Below are 20952 nucleotides of genomic sequence, written 5' to 3'. Positions count from 1 at the left end.
CCGCTCTGCGGCGATTCGCCGCGAGCAGCGGCGAAAGAGGGCCCCCCTAGCCGCCTGAGCCCTGCGCAGCCGGAACAAAAAGTTCCGGCCAGCGCTAAGGGCTGGATCGGAGGCAGCTGACGTCAGGACGTCGGCTGACGTCGATGACGTCACTCCGCTCGTCGCTATGGCGACGATATAAGCAAAACAAGGAAGGCCGCTCATTGCGGCCTTCCTTGTTTATTCTGGGCGCCGGAGGCGATCGGAAGATCGCCTCCGGAGCGCCCTCTAGTGGGCTTTCATGCAGCCAACTTTCAGTTGGCTGCATGAAATAGTTTTTTTTTTATTTAAAAAAAACCCTCCCGCAGCCACCCTGGCGATTTAATCAGAACGCCAGGGTGGTTAAAGCACACCTATGTCGATGAGAGAGATGTGCAGAGGCATTGGAGGAGACCACGGGACCAAGGTCCCAAAAAGTGGTGGGTTCTGTGGTGACAGAAATGGCCCCTGTGTTTTATTCATCCAGTAATCTATCACAACTGGGATCTTGTGTCACCACCACCAATCAACATCACCAGTCAACTACAGAGGTGTTTCGTGGCCAGGTGGAGAGTCCAGAAGAGTCACTTATGGGTTCCAGTGTTTTGGTTGAACAGGATGATGTTTTAGATGAGGCAGCTGATCCAACTTGGTCGCCATCTGGTGGGTTAGGTACTAGCAGGCGTGAGCAGCATGGAGAAACAGAGCAGACGGTTGGCCAGCAGCCTGCAAGTGCTTTCCCGTCTATCAGTACCCACCAGCCCAATGCTGAGCATCGACGTGCTGGAACAGGTCGCACCACTTGCACCACTGCTCCACGTGCACGCACTCCCCCTGCATGGAATTATTTTGCTGTTCTGGAAGAGGATGAATCCAGGGCAGTCTGTTCGGTGTGCCGTAAATCGGTGAGCAGAGGCAAATTGGGCAGCAGGTTCGGCACTTCCGGGCTGATAAGCCATCTGCGCAACCACCACAGACGGGAGTTTGAATATGTAAAGAATTAAAATAAGATGGGTGGAGGAAAAGCAGCAACAACAGGCCCCTCCTCTTCTTTTTCTACCTGTCCTGTCCCTATCCAACCTGCGTCCCATTCTACTTCAAATCCCTCTGCATGCCAGGCTGGAAGAGGGCTCCAGACCTCGGCAAGCACCTCATCATCACCCTTGTTGGTTTCCTCTGAATCACCAGTGTTCCAGCATCAGGCCTCTGTGCCAGAAATGTTGCAGAGGAAGCAGATGCTCCCTGCAAGTGATCCTTTTGTTGTCAAAAACAATGCGCTCCTGGCGAGGCTGTTGGGCCAACAGCTGCTGCTCTACCAGTTTGTGGACTGTGCCTCCTTCTGCAGACTGATGAACAGTGGTGCTCCACAATGGCGGATCCCCAGCAGCCATTATTTTGCCAGGAATGCTATCCCAGCCCTTCACCAGCACATTGTGAAGTGTGTCGACCGGTCTATGTATCACACTGTCGGTGGCAAGGTACCCTTCACTATGGATGGCTGGAGCAGCAGGCATGGGCAGGGAAAGTCTCTAACTTTTACCGCCCATTGGTGACTCCATGGTGCTGCTGAGGAGGGTGCAAGATCTGGGGCATCTCAGCTACTTCCCTCTGCTACCTGTTCTGTCCAAGGCCAGTCCGCCGTTGCTGAGCCTCCCAGCAATTGGTCCTGCTCATACACTGGTCTGCAGTACCATCGATGCCAAGCAGTGCTGAAACTCGAATCCATGGACGAGAACAGGCAAACCAGATCTGTAATCCTTGCAGCCTTACAGGATCAGATTCGGCAGTGGCTTTTCCCCCAAAAACTGGAGACAGCTGTAGTGGTGTCTGATAATGGTGCCAACATGCTGGCCGCCATTTCTGAAGGTGGCTACACTCACTTACCTTGCTTGGCCCACGTCTTCAACCTTGTAGTCCAGAAATGTTTACGAACTTTTGATGGGTTGAAGGCCTCAGCACAAAAAGTGTCAGCCCACATCCGTCGCTCCGCAACCGCCACCGTGGCCTTGAACCTGCTGCAGCGCTGCCAGAGCCTGCCACAGCACAGGCTTATTTCTGATTGTCTGACGCGGTGAGACTCCACCCTTCACATGCTGGAGAGGTTGTGGGAGCAGCGAATGGCAGTCAGGCTATACCTGTCTCAGACATCTTCCTCCAGAACAGGGCCACTGGACTACATTACTGGGGACCAGTGGCAGCTGATTGGACAGGTGTGTAAAGTCTTGGAGCCGTTTGAGCAGGCAACAAAATTGGTCAGTGAGGAGCACTGCAGCATATCAGAAGTGCTCTCTATTGTCTTCATGCTGGACAAGGCTCTTGACAAAGCTCTCAGACAGGGGGAGGAAGCCCTACTGAACAGTGGTCAGTCAAGTGGGGGAGTGAGTGAGCATGCTCAAGTCCTGGATGAGGAGGCAGAGCTTGTAGAAGCAGAAGAGCCCATTGTCCGGGGGTGGGAAGAAGATTCTGATGTGGAGCTGGAGCATGACGACAGTTCTGACAGCCAGGAAGAGGTGATTAATGGCAGACATCTCTTTCCTATGGCTGCGCATATGCTCCAGTGCCTCCGTAAGGACCACCGGATTAAAACTCTAAAATCAAGGCTCGACATGTGGGTGGCCACCATCTTAGATCCCCGGTGCAAGGGGAAAATGTGGCAGTTCATACCCCCCCTCCCAAGCAGACGCCAGGATGAGCCACATCCAGGATGCCCTTCTTCATTGGGTAGAAGATGCGTTTTCTGCACCTGTATCCCGGGCCCAAGCTACCACGCCTCATCATACTCAGCAAAGGTCTGGTGGTCCCACTCCCAGCAGCAGCACCAATAGCCAATCTGTGAACCTGCTGAGTATGTTGAAGGAATTTTATCAGCAAATGCCAGATGCTCCTTCTAGCAGCAGCACCACCAGCGGGCAAAATAGTCACCGCCAGCGGCTGGCCCGTATGGTGAATGATTACTTTGGGTCGGCCAGTGCTCCAGACAATATGGAGAGTAATGATGACCCCATTAAGTATTGGAAAAAACAACTGGATACCTGGCCTGAACTCGCTCAGTATGCACTGGAGGTTCTGGCATGCCCCGCCGCCAGTGTTCTTTCTGAGCAAGTATTTAGTGCTGCAGGTGGGGTGGTCACCGACCAACGGACTGTCTGTCCACAGACATTGTGGACATACTAACGTTCATTAAAATGAATGAGTCATGGATCAGTGATAATTACAAGGCCCCTCTCACTGATTCATGATGAAGATTAGACAGACTAAATTAAAATGTTGCTGTTTTTCAAGCCTCAAATGATCTCCCTCTCAAACTCTGCTGCCTATCACTATCATTGCATATTTTTGCTTTTTAAGATCATAAAAATGCAGCTTTTGCAGCTGTCCGATGTTACATATTATATCCTAACCCTATGCTTTTGGCCTACAACTTTTCCTGCTGCTCCAAAAAAAAATAATGACTGCTGTGAAACCACCTCTAGGTCCCATGGCCTACGACAACTCCTGCTGCTCCAAATAAAAATTATAATGACTGCCGTGAAACCATCTCTAGTTTCCATGGCCTACGACAACTCCTGCTGCTCCCAAAAAAATTATAATGACTGCCGTGAAACCACCTCTAGTTTCCATGGCCTACGACAAATCCTGCTGCTCCAAACAAAAATTGTAATGACTGCCTTGGAACCACCTCTAGGTCCCATGGCCTACGACAACTCCTGCTGCTCCCAAAAAAATTATAATGACTGCCGTGAAACCACCTCTAGTTTCCATGGCCTATGACAACTCCTGCTGCTCCAAACAAAAATCGTAATGACTGCCCTGGAACCACCTCAAGGTCCAATGGTCTACGACAACTCCTGCTGTTCCAACTAAAAATTGGAATGACTGCCTTGGAACCACCTCTAGGTCCCATGGCCTACGACAATTCCTTCTGCTCCAAACAAAAATTATGATGACCGCTGTGGAACCACCTCTAGGTCCCATGGCCTACAACAACTCCTGCTGCTCCAAAAAAAATGTAATTAGGATTGTGATTCAGCCACCACTAAAGCCAAAGTTATCAGCAGAACTACCAGGGAACTGGTATTTTTGTATAAGGAAACATCCATTAGGTTCCCTTTAACATTGTGGAAATTGTTCTGCTGGAATGCGGAATTCCGCGTAATACCACGGGGATCCGCCAGAATGTAGCGATGATGGAATTTCGTTACAGCGGAATGCGGAATTACCGCGATATCGGAAATCGCCTGTTCCGATCATCCCTAGTTGTAATAGTCGAATAGTGTGGATTACGTCGATTACTACAACCTATTGGAAACCTATTGGAAACCTAGTAGTTTGAGCAGGTGCTATCCACCCAATCAAGTTAGCTGAATCTCTCAATTAAGTATCCTGCTGGGTCCCCTAAAGTAGATTAGCGCCAGGAAAAATGGATCAAGGCCAGTGAAAAGTGTTTAGATCCTCCTTCTATTCACTTCAGCAAAGTAACAGAAGATGTATTGTTGGACATCCCAAGAAGGCAATGCATAGGGTATAACATGATATCAGGGAATGATGTAGTCATTGATTATCAACCCTGGCCTGAGAGGATAGAGCATACATGTCAAACTCTGGCCTTCAGAGCCATCAATTTTGGCCCCCAAGTGGTTTCCGCACTTTGCATTTATGTTTGGCCAACTCTAGACTATCGGGGAAGTTATATTGGAGGTGAAGCCCTGCATCATCAGAAAAGTCATATGAGGCACTCATCCCCGCCTCTCATAGGCAATAAGCCTATGAGAGGACACACATTACGAGCCGCTCTGAAGGACAGCCGAGTGTCCCTCGTACAGAGCTGCAGGAGATTGCAGTGCTGTACAAATGTAAACAAAGGGGATTTCTTTCCCCTTTCGGCTCTGAATAGTCTGCTAGCTATGACCGTGGCTAGCAGGCTGATCGAACCGGCAGGAAACTATCGCATATGTGTTCCCTGCTAAACTGCAGCTACAGGAGTTTATGACAATCGGCGTTAGGCGCTCCTGGGGCTGCCATCCCCAGTCACGCGCATCAGCTTGACATGGTCGTTAGGTAGTTTTTACGTTTTTTACTGTTTCAATGTCTCTGCTCAATGACAACATCATTGAAGTATGGTAGAGCTCAAACCTATGAATCACTGACCCTTTATATCTCTTACCTCAGGGGTGCCTCTAGCCATTTTATCACTCCAGGCAATAAAACCTGTGGTGCCCCCCACCCCCATGGCACCCCCCATGAAAATAATCATAATGCGGCAGCGTTTCACCAGGAAATAATTGTAATGCAGCAGCGTTTCACCAGGAAATAATCGTAGTGCGGCACTGTTTCACCAGAAAATACATGTAAATGCGGCAGCGTTTTTTACCAGAAAATAGCAATGCGGTAAGCGTTTCACTAGAAAATAATTGGAATGCAGCAGTGTTTCACCAGAAAATACATGTAAATGCGGCAGCGTTTCACCAGAAAATAAGCAATCTAGGCAGCGTTTCACAAGAAAATATATGTAGTGTGGGAAGCGTTTCACCAGAAAATCCACATAGGCAGGGTTCCTCCCCCTCCTTCCCATTAGTTCCCCCTAATAGCCCTGATACCTGCCTGCGCCTATAAGAAAAAAAATGTACTCACCTGCAGAAGACTCCTCTCCCAGCCTGCCTCCGGTGCGCAGCAGCTCCCCAATGATCTTCGTGCAGCAACTCCGGCTGCAAAACTCCCACGCTGACAGGCAGAGCAGGGCTACGGGAAAATTGTGCCCAAAGCCCTGCACTGGAGGCACAAATAGTCTCCAGTGCAGGGCTTCGGACGCCATTTTCCTGAAGCCCTGCTCTGCTTGCCAGAACCCACAGACTTCCTAGGCTGCAGAAGTGAGCTTACAAGCTGCGGCCAGTGAACTGGCTGCAAGCCAGTTCAACACCTGGGGACACACCAAGTGCCCCCCCTGCCCAGCACTCATCAGGCACCTCTGCAAGAGGGTCAGAAGGAGGCACAAAGGGGGACATTAGGAGTCACAAAGGAGGACAGGAGGACTCACAGGAGGACAAAAGAAGGCACACGGGACAGAAGAAGGCACAATGTGGGAAAGAAGGTGGCACAAGGGGAGACAGATGGAGGCACAAGGGGACTGAAGATGGCGCATAGGGGGGCACAGGGGGATGGAAGGAGGCACAAGGGTAAGAAGTCGTCACAGAGGACGATAGGAGGCACAAGGGGACAGAGGGAGGCATAAAGAGGACAGAATGAGGCACAATGGGGGGCAAAAGGAGGCACAATGGAGAACATAATGAAAGACAGAGGACAGAAGGAGGCACAGGAGGACAGAAGGGGGTACACAGGGGGCAGCGGGAGGTACAGGGGGACAGAAGAAGACATGAGGGCCAGAAGGAGGCACAAAAGAGCACAGAAGGAGGCACACAGGGGGTCAGAGGAGGCACAAAGTGTAGCAGAAGGAGGCCCAAAGTGGAGTAGAAGGAGGCACAAAGCGGGGCAAGAGGCAGCACAATGGGGGCAGATTAAAGCACAAAGGGGGACAAAAGGAGACAAAGAAAGAAAGGAGGCACAGGGGGACTGAAGGAGGCAGAATGGGATGTAAGGAGGCACATGGAGACAGAAGGAGGCAGAGGAGGACAGAAAGAGCCACAGGGAGACATAAAAGGGCACAAGGGGACACAGGAAGGTGCAGGGGACAAAGATGGCACATGGGGACTGAAGAGGCACATGGAGACAGAAGGAGACACAAAGGGAGACGGAAGTATGCACAGTAAGAAAGAAGGCGGCACAGTGGGACTGAAGGAGGAACAGGGAGGCAGAGGTAGCACAAGGGGACAAATAAAGGCAAAGGGGATAAAAGGAGGCACAAGGGGACAGAAGTAGACACAAAGGGGCACAGAAGGAGGCAGAGGTGGCACAGGGGGACTGAAGGAGGCACATGGAGACAGGAGGCACAAAGGGAGTCAGAAGGACAAACAGGGGGTCAGACATGGCACAAGGAGCAGAAGGAGGCATAAGGAGACAGAAGGAGGCACAAAGGGGGAAAAAGGATGCACAAAGCACACAGGTGTCAGCTGCCTGCAACTTATACTAAGTGATGAAGCAGAAGCAAGAAATAGAACACCCACAGGGGTGGGACTTAGTCCAGAGAGGGGCTTAGACCACGGGCAGGGCTTAATCCAGCAACATGGCGCCCCCAGGACCAATGGCATCAGTGAGGGTTATGCTATATTCTGACCCAGTCTGACCTGGTCCCGACCTGGACAGAAACTGTCACTTGCATACCTGATGTTTAACGCTTTCAGGCATAGAAAGAAAAAAAAGGAACACAGCATAGTTATTTGTGTGCTTGGCACTGTGCATACACATGTCTATCTCATCATTTCACATGTCACCTCGGTTGTCCTTTACAGTGCCCATACATCTACCAATTTCACAGCTCAATTGACCATCCAATCCAATAATTTTATCGAATGGAGTAAAAACCGGTGTCACAACAAGCATGCCTGATCGATAAATCAACTGATTTAAGGTCTAAATTGGTCAAATGTGTTGATCCGACATGCTGGAAAGATATCGGCAGCAAATGCTTGATTGTGTGCGCGGCAATAACAATATTCAATATTGAAATGACCATCGAATGCAATGAAGGCTACCTGCCTGGCCACCACCAAATGTAAATATGTGTCCCCCAGGTGTCTGAGTAGTGCAAAATACCACCTGTCCCCTTGTTTCGACTCCCTGCCTCACCTGTCATAACACCCCTGTCTGCTGTTGCACTGAGCACCACCATGTGATGGTGCCTCTACCATGTGGGAGATGTGCCACCACATGATGGCACTCGGTGCAATGCCAGACATGGGGGTGATAGTGAAGGAGGCCCAGGAGTAACAGCAATGGGACAGGTGAGATTTTACACTGCACAGACAGTGGGGGGCATTTACATTTGGGGGGCAGCCAGGCAAGAAATGGAGGCGGTGGCGCTAGGCTGATTCCTGATAGATATTGTGGTAAAATATATCGGGAAATGGCCTGCAGTGTAAGGCAAGGGACAGATCTCTCTCTGTTCAGATTCGATCAGAGGGAGAGATCTGTCTCTTGTTCGATCTGCCCATACATAGCTAGATGTATGGACACCTTTGTGCTGTACATCACATACATACAATATACATCGCATACCGGTACATTATTTTGTCATTTGTGTCACATACAGGTCCTTCTAAAAAAATTAGCATATTGTGATAAAGTTCATTATTTTCTGTAATGTACTGATAAACATTAGACTTTCATATATTTTAGATTCATTACACACAACTGAAGTAGTTGTAGCCTTTTATTGTTTTAATATTGATGATTTTGGCATACAGCTCATGAAAACCCAAAATTCCTATCTCAAAAAATTAGCATATCATGAAAAGGTTTTCTAAACGAGCTATTAACCTAAATCAACTGAATCAGCTAATTAACTCTAAACACCTGCAAAAGATTCCTGAGGCTTTTAAAAACTCCCAGCCTGGTTCATTACTCAAAACCGCAATCATGGGTAAGACTGCCAAGCTGACTGCTGTCCAGAAGGCCATCATTGACACCCTCAAGAAAGAGGGTAAGACACAGAAAGAAATTTCTGAACGAATAGGCTGTTCCCAGAGTGCTGTATCAAGGCACCTCAGTGGGAAGTCTGTGAGCAGAGGCGTATCTAGAGGGGTGCAGGTATGGCTCATGCCATGGGCGCCACAGCACCATGGGCACCATGCTTTCCACTGTGCTGCCCCACATGTCTGGCCTTCTGCTGCAGCTCCACGCCTGCCCCCATGCCTCCCCATCACTCAGACCTCAAATCATATAAATTCTGTTTTCTACGGAACATGGCCACTTAAAGGATACTCGAAGTGATGTGACATGAGATAGACGTGTATGTACAGTGCCCAGCACACTAATAACTGTGCTGTATTCCTTTTTTTTCTCTGCCTGAAAGAGTTAAATATCAGGTATGTAATTGGCTGACTCAGTCCTGACTCAGACAGGAAGTGACTACAGTGTGACCCTCACTAATAAGAAATTTCTCTTTTTACCTCTTTCCTGCTCTCAGAAGCCTTTTTCTGCTAGGAAAGTGTATAGTTGGAATTTCCTATCAGTGAGGGTCACACTGTAGTCACTTCCTGTCTGAGTCAGGACTGAGTCAGCCACTTACATACCTGATATTTAATCCTCTTTCAGGCAGAGAAATAAAGAAAGGAACACAGCATAGTTATTTGTGTGCAAAGCACTGTACATACACATGCCTATCTCATCATGTCACATGACACTTCGGGTATCCTTTATTTTATGTATCTAGGGTGCATTTGGCTTAGTGTTAGAAAACAGGACAGAGAGGAAATAAGAAGAGATATTTCCAAAAAAAAGTAACTTCGGCAATATCCCGCGCCACAAAACACAGGCAACCATAACACATGTACGTAAGAAAGGATTCTGTTTTAGAGGCCAAGAGGGTTTTGAACAGGAAGTAAGGGGGGGGGGGGCGCAACTTCAGTGTTTGCCATAGGCGCTATATTACCCAGATACGCCCCTGTCTGTGAGAAGGAAGAAGTGTGCACAACGAGAAGAGGTGACCGAACCCTGAGGAAGATTGTGGAGAAGGACCGATTCCAGACCTTGGGGGACCTGCGGAAGCAGTGGACTGAGTCTGGAGTAGAAACCTCCAGACCCACCGTGTACAGGCGTGTGCAGGAAATGGGCTACAGGTGCCACATTCTCCAGGTCAAGCCACTTTTGAACCAGAAACAGCGGCAGAAGCGCCTGACCTGAGCTACAGAGAAGCAGCACTGGACTGTTGCTCAGTGGTCCAAAGTACTTTTTTCGGATGAAAGTAACTTTTACATGTCATTCGTAAATCAAGGTGCCAGAGTGTGGAGGAAGACTGGGGAGAGGAAAATGCCAAAATGCCTGAAGTCCAGTGTCAAGTACCCACAGTCAGTGATGGTCTGGGGTGCCATGTCAGCTGCTGGTATTGGTCCACTGTGTTTTATCAAGGGCAGGGTCAATGCAGCTAGCTATCAGGAGATTTTGGAGCACTTCATGCTTCCATCTGCTGAAAAGCTTTATGGAGATGAAGATTTCATTTTTCAGCACGACCTGGCACCTGCTCACAGTGCCAAAACCACTGGTAAATGGTTTACTGACCATGGTATTACTGTGCTCAATTAGCCTGCCAACTCTCCTGACTTGAACCCCATAGAGAATCTGTGGGATATTGTGAAGAGAAAGTTGATAGACGCAAGACCCAACACTCTGGATGAGTTTAATGCCGCTATCGAAGCATCCTGGGCCTCCATAACACCTGACCAGTGCCACAGGCTGATTGCCGACCATGCCACGCCGCATTGAAGCAGTCATTTCTGCAAAAGGATTCCCGACCAAGTATTGAGTGCATAACTGAACATAATTATTTGAAGGTTGATTTTTTTTGTTTTAAAAACACTTTTCTTTTATTGGTCGGATGAAATATGCTAATTTTTTGAGATAGGAATTTTGGTTTTTCATGAGCTGTATGCCAAAATCATCAATATTAAAACAAAAGAAGGCTTGAACCACTTCAGTTGTGTGTAATCAATCTAAAATATATGAAAGTCTAATGTTTATCAGTACATTACAGAAAATAATGAACGTTATCACAATATGCTAATTTTTTGAGAAGGACCTGTATTTATGGTATTTATAATATTTAGAGTTTCTGCTTAATGCAATTAGTTTATTTCAATATTTAGAATCTTTAGCCAGTTTTGGTCTAAAATATGTTTTTATTAGTTATACGGCACATGCCTTCTATATTATTTCTAATTTTGCCATTTACATTTTTTTTCAGAAATTACCACATCTTCCGTCTCTGCCAAACAGAATTTCTGTAATTAAAGACCCTTTAACCTTTACACCAGCTAAGCATGATGAACTAGAAGATGAAGTACAACAAATCTTCGATGATGTTAACTCTACAATGCTAAATGTGTTTTTCCGTGATATAAGTGAAACGAGCAGTGGTGCCAAGAGTACAGCTAGAGTCTTAAACTATCAACCAAAGTACTGTATTGGAGACACATTAACTGTTCAAGTTCAGATGTTTAATCATGCGGGAGAAAGGAAGACCTATGGGGGAGACTTTTTACGAGCACGGATCTTTTCCCCAAATCTTGGAGCTGGAGCTTCTGGGAGAGTCGAGGACTTTAACAATGGAACTTATAATGTCTACTTCACATTATTTTGGGAAGGTCTTGTCAACATTTCCATTCTCTTAATTCACCCAAGTGAAGGAGTCTCCGCTTTATGGCGAGCAAGGAGCCATGGGCATAAGCATATAATATGCAAAGGGAAATTCCTTAATCAAAGCAAAGAAGTTCTTACAGATTGTGGATATGAATTGGACTCCCAAGGACAAAGGTGTTATTATGGTGATCAGCAACCAGGAGAATTCTATTGCTTGAAGCTGCCTGGGGTTCCTTGTGAGGCCTTTGTATCAATGAGTACTTTATTTGAACCTATTTATTATATGACCAGCACAGAACAGCAGCTTTTCACAAGGTACACTATACTTTTCTAATATTTAACATATCTTTATTGGTTAATTTACTGTATATTGAAAAAAAAATAATCACAGAATTCAGACAGGCTGTGAGGAGTCAAGCTTCCATGGGATAAAAAATGAAGTGAAAAATAAACTAATGACATAAGCTATCATATCTATAGTCCCGTTCCTAAACAGGAATTTCCTAGAATAACATTTTTTTCTTTTTTATTTGAAGGCTAAAATCTACCTTTAAATTACTCTGTTATGGCTTGCTGTGTCAAGCCGGCCTAGTCACAGATGGTTGGTGTGGGCTCTCCTTTGGTATGGAATCACCAGAGCACCCCAAAAGTGATGATCGCCCACCACCCTTAGTGGGTGATGGACGAGGGATTGCAACCCCTGCCATGGGATTCCCCCACTGGTGACTGTAGAGAATAGTAGGAACTGCAATCTGGAGTCCATCAGCATGGCGATCAGGCCAAGGGTCCGGGCAGGCAGCAGACAGGCATAATCGGGGTCACAGGCAAAGGTCAAGGCAGGCAGCAGACAGGCATAATCAGGGTCACAGGCAAAGGTCAAGGCAGGCAGCAGACAGGCATAATCAGGGTCACAGGCAAAGGTCAAGGCAGGCAGCAGACAGGCATAATCAGGGTCACAGGCAAAGGTCAAGGCAGGCAGCAGACAGGCATAATCAAGGCATAATTAAGGTCACAAGCAAAGGTCAACGCAGGCAGCTAACAGGAGGTATCAAGGTCACAGGCTGGGTCACAACAGGAAGATAAGAATCATATACTAGCAGAGGTCAGAGGAGCACCAAGGTATAGGTTAACCCACGCTGTTAGAACCAACATCACTGGCTGAATGGCTGACTGGGCTTTTATAGGCAACTTGGTGCCAGGTCCTGCTATTTCGTGCTCATTCATGCATACTGATTACCTCACATAACACTGTACATTGTTATGCATCTAGACAAGACAAGAAAAATAACATTTATATCACGCTTTTCTCCTGGCAGACTCAAAGCGCCAGAGCTGCAGCCACTAGGATGCGCTCTATAGGCAGTAGCAGTGTTAGGGAGACTTGCGTAAGCTCTTCTGCTGAATAGGTGCTGGCTTACTGAACAGGCAGAGCCGTTCCCAACGTGCCCGTCTGGTGCCAGCAACAGTAGTGGAGTGTATGCCCGCAAACTTGCTTCTCCTGGTATGATCGGGGAGAGAGCGGAGGCCGAACAGGACTTGAGGTCACGTGACTCCAGCCCACGTGGAGCCCTGGTCACCTAACTCATGTTGGATATAGGAAGATATATACTAAGGGCCTGAAGATTAAATACCGGTAATAGACTAATAGGAGTGCACTCCTTTGATAGCCCTATGCTCTAAAAACAATGTAGCTGTGCTGAGATATAAAGGGTGGGAATTTGGAATTTTGTGCGTCTGTGTATTTAAATAAATGCAATTTTAATATTTTTGATAATAGAGGCTCCCCATGCAATTATTCTATGTAGTATTTTTTAATGTAATCCGTCTCCAATACAGACTAATCTTGATCCATTGAAATTAAAAACAATGGTGCATGAGCCAGCCTGGGGCCCCGGGAACTCTCACTGCCCGGGGCCCCAGAACCAGCATCTAACACCATATGTGAGCGCAGCCAAACCCTTGGAGCTGCCACCCCCAAGGCCTGTCTCCTACTGCTCTAAAACTTACCAAACACACAAATGGAGAAACTCACTCCCAAACAGTTCTCTGCTGCTTTATAAAGCCTGCAGGCTGCTTATAAGCCAATGAGAAGTGCACACATATAATACACCTAGCTTGCAGAGATTAATCAAGCAGAAGCTGAGCAAGTCAGCCAGTCAGTTGGAGAGGGATTCAGTTGCATATAGACAATGGCTATATGACCAGCAGGGGGCACCAGCGTGCAGTATATTCCCTCTCATCTGCCCCCCTCCTAACTAAACTGCATGGGATACTACAATAAAATTAAAAACAATGGTGCAGTGAGAGTTCCCGGGGCCCCAGGCTGGCTCATGCACCATTGTTTTTAATTTTATTGTAGTATCCCATGCAGTTTAGTTAGGAGGGGGGCAGATGAGAGGGAATATCCTGCACGCTGGTGCCCCCTGCTGGTCATATAGCCATTGTCTATATGCAACTGAAGCCCTCTCCAACTGACTGGCTGACTTGCTCAGCTTCTGCTTGATTAATCACTGCAAGCTAGGTGTATTATATGTGTGCACTTCTCATTGGCTTATAAGCAGCCTGCAGGCTTTATAAAGCAGCAGAGAACTGTTTGGGAGTGAGTTTCTCCATTTGTGTGTTTGGTAATCTTGATCCATTGCACTTAATATTTGTTTCCTGCTTTAAACTGGGGAGAGAAAATGCTTTTAGTGCCTCCAGTCATCATTTTTACAATAATATGGCAGGAGATTCTCCATCCTGCCACCCATGGCAAAGTTAGTGTGTACAGTATGTTATGTTTACTACACATAATACACAGGTGATAGAATTTTTGCTTACCAATTAAGTGATGTAACTATGAGTAGGTGCCTCATAAAAGCTAAATTAGAATTGAACTGATACCCAATATTTAGGAACCTTGCAAATACACTATTTTTCCTACTATAACCAGGGCCAACTGTGATCTCCTTTAGGCTGCTTTAATGGTGCAGTCCTCAAGAGAACAAACCTTGGGTTTAATCAGTTCCCTATGAAAAGAGTAAATGGTAAGTTTAAATAATGTTGCGCTTATTTACACATCAGCAACCACTTCTTATATCCAGCTGGGATTATAAGTTAAAGTGAAAAAAAAAAAAAAAACAGATACCTGTGGAAAGGGAAGGCTCTGTGTCCTGTAGAGCCTTTCCACTCCTCTCAGTCCCCTAGTGTTTCTAGCATTTTAAGATCTTTTGAAAATGTTTGTTTCCTTGATGTCTCCATCGTGTGAATCTACAAAAGGAAGTATGTAAAGTGGACCCAAATAAAAAATACAAAATTTCAGAAATAAAATCTATTTTCTAACTTATAATAATAAATAGTAGCCTTTTTTTCAGCTGCATGATGACAAATACTAAATATTTGACATTTATTGGAGGAACCCCTCACTTCCTTTCATATTGCCGGGACAGAATCCGGCAGACTGGTGGAGGAGATAAAAAACAAAAACAAAACAAAGGCTGCTACTGATGATATCACAGGGGAGGTGATCTCAGCTTGTGTGAGATTTCACATAGACGACACCCCTGTGAGGGAGGGTAGCTGATGACAAACACACTCATGATCTAAAACCTCCTACAAAGCTCAGAAGTAATGGCTGCCACCTGTATAACCCTAATTATGAAAAGAGAAGGGTGAAAAGCATGCACTGAAATGCTCATAGGTTTGAAGGAGAGTTTATTTATCTTTGTATGTGTCAGAGTGGTGCAACTAAATATTTTGAATTAAAAAAATGTTTGATTGGGGTCCGCTTTAATTGTTTTTAACCAACTTGCCATTAGTTTGCGATAACTTAATAAACTTGATTTCAAATGGACGTCAGATGAAACTGGACAATTTTTCTATAAAGGTAATGCTCTTCTTTGTTCATAGTGTCAAGCAATTACTAGGTCGTTAGACTGCCTGTTTACCCTATTTACTTGCCCAACAGGATAAATGGTACTCATTAATAGAGATGGCCCGCACCTCCGATTTTCAGTTCACGAAATTCTGCAAAAAAGTAAGTTCGCGCGAACTTCCGATAACCGCAATAGACTTCAATGGGGAGGAGAAATTGGAAAACTAGAAAAATGTATGCTGGCCACAAAAGTGATGGAACAGATGTTTCAAGGGGTCTAATACCTGGAGGGGGGCATGGCGGAGTGGGATAGACGCCAAAAGTCCGGGGGAAAAATCTGGATGTGACGCAAAGCAGCGTTTTAAAGGCTAAGATTCAGGAATCCGCCTGGAGTCCTGGACCCTGTTGGTGGTGGCGGAGAAGGCAGTCAAGCGGCCTGCAGGCAGAGATGCTGTGTGGGGACTGGGGACCGACTTAGTCTTGGGGCAAGCAGTCACACGGCGTGCAGGCAGAGATGCTGTGTGGGGACTGACTTGTTCTTCAAGCAGGCCTGACTGTACTTTGCAGACCAGGCATCTGTGGTCAGATGGACCCTTGGCCCAATGCTGTGTGCCAGAGATGACACCACTTGCCTTTCAACATCACGGTACAGTTTGGGTATCGCCTTTTTTGAGAAATAATTGCATATCTTCCACTGCGGTGTGTGGATTTGCTTTTGTGAGCTGCTTTCCCTCAGGTGGTCATTCCATTGCAGTTTGTGTTTTGTAATCATGTGACTTCGTAAGGGAGTTGTCCCTACGTGGGTCTTGGTCTTTCCACGGCTCAATTTTTGGTGGCAGAGAGTACAGATGGCATTGCTCTCATCTGAGGCAGACACACACAAAAATTTCCACACTGCTGAGCCCTGGGGGGATAGGCACAGTGATACTGTGTGCACTGAAGTGAACAACAGGTAGTAGGTATATGCAGTGATGGGTATTACATGTGCACCTGTCACACACAGACAGGCACAGTGTCACTGACTGACAGGGCTGTATATAATGCAAGTGGGCCACACACAAAAAAAAAATAGATCACCAGAACAAGATTAGCTCTCAAGAGAGCTGCAGGCACACGAGTGAGTCCACTGCCTGACGCTGTCTGGATTTTATAAGGGGGGGGGGGGCCTCCAGGAGGGAATGTAGCCTAATTGGCTACAATGTGCCTGCTGACTGTGATATAGAGGGTCAAAGTTGACCCTCATGATGCACTATGGAGGCGAACCGAACTTCTGGAAAAGTTCCCGGTTTGCCGCGATCGTGAACCATGGAAGTTTGCTGGGAACCGTTCGCTGGTGGTGAACCGTTTGGGCCATCTCTACTCATTCAGTGATGAGCAAAAATGGCAATATTATTTTCACACTTATTTTAACAAAAATAATGGTACATTTGATTTCTGAGCAAAAATGGCATCAAAAATTAGTTTTGTTATTTTCATGCTTTTCATGAATTTTCACGGTAAGAATGTTTGAGTTTTTGTAGTCTGCATTTTCTTGCATTTTCCCTGTAAAATATTTTTCAAGTTTTTGTAAAAAATGTGAAAATATAAGCTATTTTTGCCATTTTTTTTCTCAAAATCAAAAATAGCAACACTGCTCATTAATATTTAATTTGCTCATTTTTGTACATTATGCAAAATTGAGGTTTTATTAAAGATGGTATATAGTCTAGGATTGATATGGAGCCTAAGCTATATTACTAGATTTGGTATAAGTGTTATGCTTGACATACATCTTTTAAAAATGTTTGCTTAATTTGTAGATCCAACATGGCCGTGGAAATTCCCCAAAAAGTTGATCACGTTGAAGTTGTGAAATGCGAAAGTACGTTTTAAATATTTTTTACTTTCGTGAGCTTTTGAGTTCCATGGGAGAAAAGTGCTTTACAAATGTTATTATCATTATGTTATTAGTCATGAAATAATATATGGTATATTGTGCACTTCCTGTGCTTGCCACTTTTACAGGCAATCATGTACGCTTCTGCACAGGTTTGAGGAAGCCTTAAAGTGAGAGCGATATGGAAGATGCACTATTGACTTCCATTTAAAAAAAAAATTACTTTGTAGATACATTGAAAAATTATCTAATGGATGAAAACTCAGGATAAAAGCTTACTGAATAGAGGCTAAAGCAAACCTGTTTCTAGGGGCGGGTGAGGCAGTTGTATTCGTGGGACGCAGTTCAGGAAGTGGGAACAGTGGGCACACTGTGACACATAATATGAAGTTGGCACAGAATCATGCAGGGAGGGGGGCATCTACTCCCACCCACTCCTTGACCCTCCCTTCTGTGTTCTCCCCCCCCCCCCCCCCCATTGCGGATTGGATCCTTCATTGTTTAATGCAATAGAGGTCCAAGTCCTGCCTGTCTCCTCTGTCTGCTCCCTCACGTGTTTTGCAATGTTGCTTCTCTAGAGACCTCTGAAGAAGCAGCATTGCGGAACGCGTGAGAGAGCACAGGGAGATGCTAGGTCCAGCCACATACACACCGACAGGTAATTCAGATCATTTATTTCTTATGCACATTTTCGGTCCGCTGCTTTCAGATTATTAACAGATGATAAGCTATTAGTGTATTATAACCAGGTGTTTGCATTGTTTACAGATTCCCTTACTACTGAGTTGTCTCTGAGTGCTGAATGCTGATTCAATTGTGTGTATATTCTGCTGTGAGACGTATTGATTTTGTACATTGTATATCTGTACAGCTTGTTACCCTTATCCCTCACGTGCGTATAGATTTTAAATTGTTTATAAGTATCTTTTCCCCAATATTACTATATCATTTTGCATCATAGATTGGTATTAGGCTCTGTAGATTATTATGGACCGACATGGATGCCTTTCTCTTATATGATTGAGATCTGGCAAAAACTGACTATTCCCAGGACATGGTAAGAGACAATGTAGCCAGCTGCCCACGGGGCATACATCAAATAAGGGAGTCAGGAAAAAAGGGTGTATAGCTGAAATTTTAAGACATTGTTTATATCAATGTTTTCTTTTTCATTTCTTCATCTTTATCTGAGATAGAATAATAAATACGGGTAATAAGGGTATTAAAAGGACAAAATATTGTCTATAACAATGAAAATTAAAATATATTTAAAGTTACAATGACCATAGTAAAACATTGGTAAATATTACCAATATTTTACTACAACTAAACCTAATCCCTACTCTCGCACAGAACTCTCCCCTGGTGGTACTTAACCCTAAGACCCCCCAGGTGGAACCTAACCCTAACCCCCCTGCTGGTGCCTAACCCTAAGCCCTGTCCCCTGGTGGTGCCTAACCCTAAGACCCCCTTTGGTGGTGCCTAACCCTAAGACCCCCCTGGTGGTGCCTAATCCTAACCCCCCCCCCCCGGTGGTGACTAATCATAAGACCCACCTGGTGGTGCCTAACCCTAAGACCCCCTCAGGTGGTGCCTAATCCTAACACGCCAATGGAGGTGCCTAAGCCTAAAACCCCTTTTCCTGACGCCTAATTCTAAAACCCCCTTTCTCTGCTGCAAATAAGATTTATACAAAAAAACAATACATTTCTAAGATAATACATTTCAAAATGAGAATTTACAAAATTGTAATTGTCAAAATGAATTTCAAAACAATATTTTTTCAAAACCCTAATTCTCCGAATGAAAAATTTTGGTTGGATGGGCAGGGTGCTCCCTATTTACCAGTGCCCAAATTTCTTCTTTGGCCCCCAATAGTCAATATTTTTCATTAGTGCCTACGAGGCACCCAAATAGCCCATTAGCCCCTGGCTCCCAAATTTCCTGATTCCGTCCATGGGTACCAAATACTGTTATAGTTATTGGTTAGTTTGAGCCTGTTGCTCAACTTTTTAATATATTAGTAGATCTTGATGCATCTGTTGAGAGATGCTAGCTGTTACTGTGACTGATGCATACATGTTGTTAATCTGTTGTTTAATCTTCTTTTCTTCTTCCTGTGACTGCATTCCAGTTACTGTGTGATCCTATGATGCAATAGTTTATTGTTGCTCTGCCATTGTTTAAAAATAATCTGTACTCTAAAATTCTTACAATAAAAAGCATACCATTCTATTCATTATGTTCTCCTGGGTCCCTCTGTGCTCTTTCTGGCACTCCCTTCTGCAATCCTGGCTTGTAATTGCCAGTTTTAGGCAGTGTTCACAAACAAAAGACATGGCTTGTGATAGGCTGAGAGAAGCTCAGTCTGTGACTCTCACACAGAGCCTGCAGGGGCGTGGAGAGGGTGTGTATAGCTTCTATCCCATCACAAGCAGAGCAGCACATTACTGCCTGAGTGCCTGAGCCCGACAAAGTCATCAAAGTAAAGAAGATTAGATCCTATAACAGAGATAATACAGCCACTGTGCAACTAGGAAAGGCTGCAGTAAGACAGACCACATTAGAACATGTATAGGAACTTATAGGATAGAAGAAATAAGGCTGAAAATTTTGTTACAGAGTCTCTTTAATGCCTTCTACATAAGGTAATTTACCATTATAATTGTGTTGCATATATGCTTTAGGTTGTTATACAGTTGATACCAACTGATGCCTGTGTAAGATATGTAGTAATTGATTATGGTTTTATGTCATTTACTCTTATTTTTAATAAAACAAATTAAAAAACGTGTTTTTAGCATCAAAATTGCATTTCATTTTTAGCATTTCGCGTGCATTTTTCTGCATTGTTCTGCATTTCCTATTACTTACCGTATATACTTGAATACAAGTTGAGCTTGTATATAAGTCATCTCCAATATTCAACCCACTTAAGCTGGATTTTTTAATTGACTCAAGTATAAGTCTACCCAGCAAAGGTAATGGCTGCACATGGGGCTCAGGGGGGGTTAATGACTGCACTGCATACAGTATAGCAGCCATTAACCCCTCCTGTCCCTTAAGTGCAGCCAATACCTCCTCCAGAGTCCAGACCCCCAAGTGCTGCAATTATTCACTCCCTTTTATGCAGCCCAGTATTTCCTCCCTGCCCATTTTCTTGTTCATTGTTATGGCCAGGACTTTTAGACTTGTGTTTTCTTGGCATTTCCTTTCCTCAAAGTATCACTTACCACTGGATAAATTGCTGCAAATGGAAATGTCACTATTAGTACACACATAACTCGATGTGCTCAGTGTTGCCTGTAAATCACGTATAAGTCGACCTCTATACTTTTATAAAGTGAATCAGACCTACATTTCTAGACTTATACTCGAGTTTATGCATGTGATTTGAACATTGCATGAAAAAATGCAGTACTCACCCTTATTCCCATACTCTTATGAGGATTTGCTTCTAATATACATGGTTTGTTATAAAGTTATATGGTTTCTTTGAGGTCATTGGTGGAGCTCTACTCCTCCATCGACTTCCTCGTTTCACCACAATCACCAATACATTGGGTTTTTCAGACAGTGGTTTTGATCTCTTTTAGACCTGATCGGCCTATAATCTTAATTGTTGTTAATAAAACATTAACATTTCATTTCTCTATTTCTTTTCTTTCATCTTTTAACATGTCTTTTTTTCCTTCTTCTTTTGTATCTCTCTTTCTCCTCCTGCCTTCGGGCTCTGTCAGACTCAGAGAAACTCAATCTATACCCACATACGATAATGGTTAAATTAACCATCACAACATGGAATGTCAATGGACTCAATCAACCAAATAAAAGATCACAAATCCTGTACCATTTACATAAATCTCATACCTCTATCGCATTCCTACAAGAAACTCATTTCAAAATTGACCACATACCATTGAAACCTAATAAACACTTCCCAATATGGTACAATAGT

At 44.9% G+C, this 20952-nt stretch overlaps 1 protein-coding gene across 1 annotated transcript in view; it reads left to right on the top strand.

Moving 5' to 3' along the window:
* LOC137541184 (NXPE family member 4-like) overlaps positions 1–20952 on the top strand; it is a 128519-nt gene that overhangs the window by 58530 nt on the left and 49037 nt on the right. The window contains exons 3-4 of the mRNA XM_068262357.1: positions 10871–11580; positions 16918–16979. Coding sequence (XP_068118458.1) covers positions 10871–11580; positions 16918–16979 — 772 coding nt within the window. The remainder of the gene's footprint in view (positions 1–10870; positions 11581–16917; positions 16980–20952) is intronic.

The sequence above is a fragment of the Hyperolius riggenbachi genome, chromosome 12 (assembly GCF_040937935.1).
Source record: "Hyperolius riggenbachi isolate aHypRig1 chromosome 12, aHypRig1.pri, whole genome shotgun sequence".
NCBI lineage: Eukaryota > Metazoa > Chordata > Amphibia > Anura > Hyperoliidae > Hyperolius > Hyperolius riggenbachi.
This window is presented reverse-complemented; position numbering and strand designations above follow the sequence as displayed.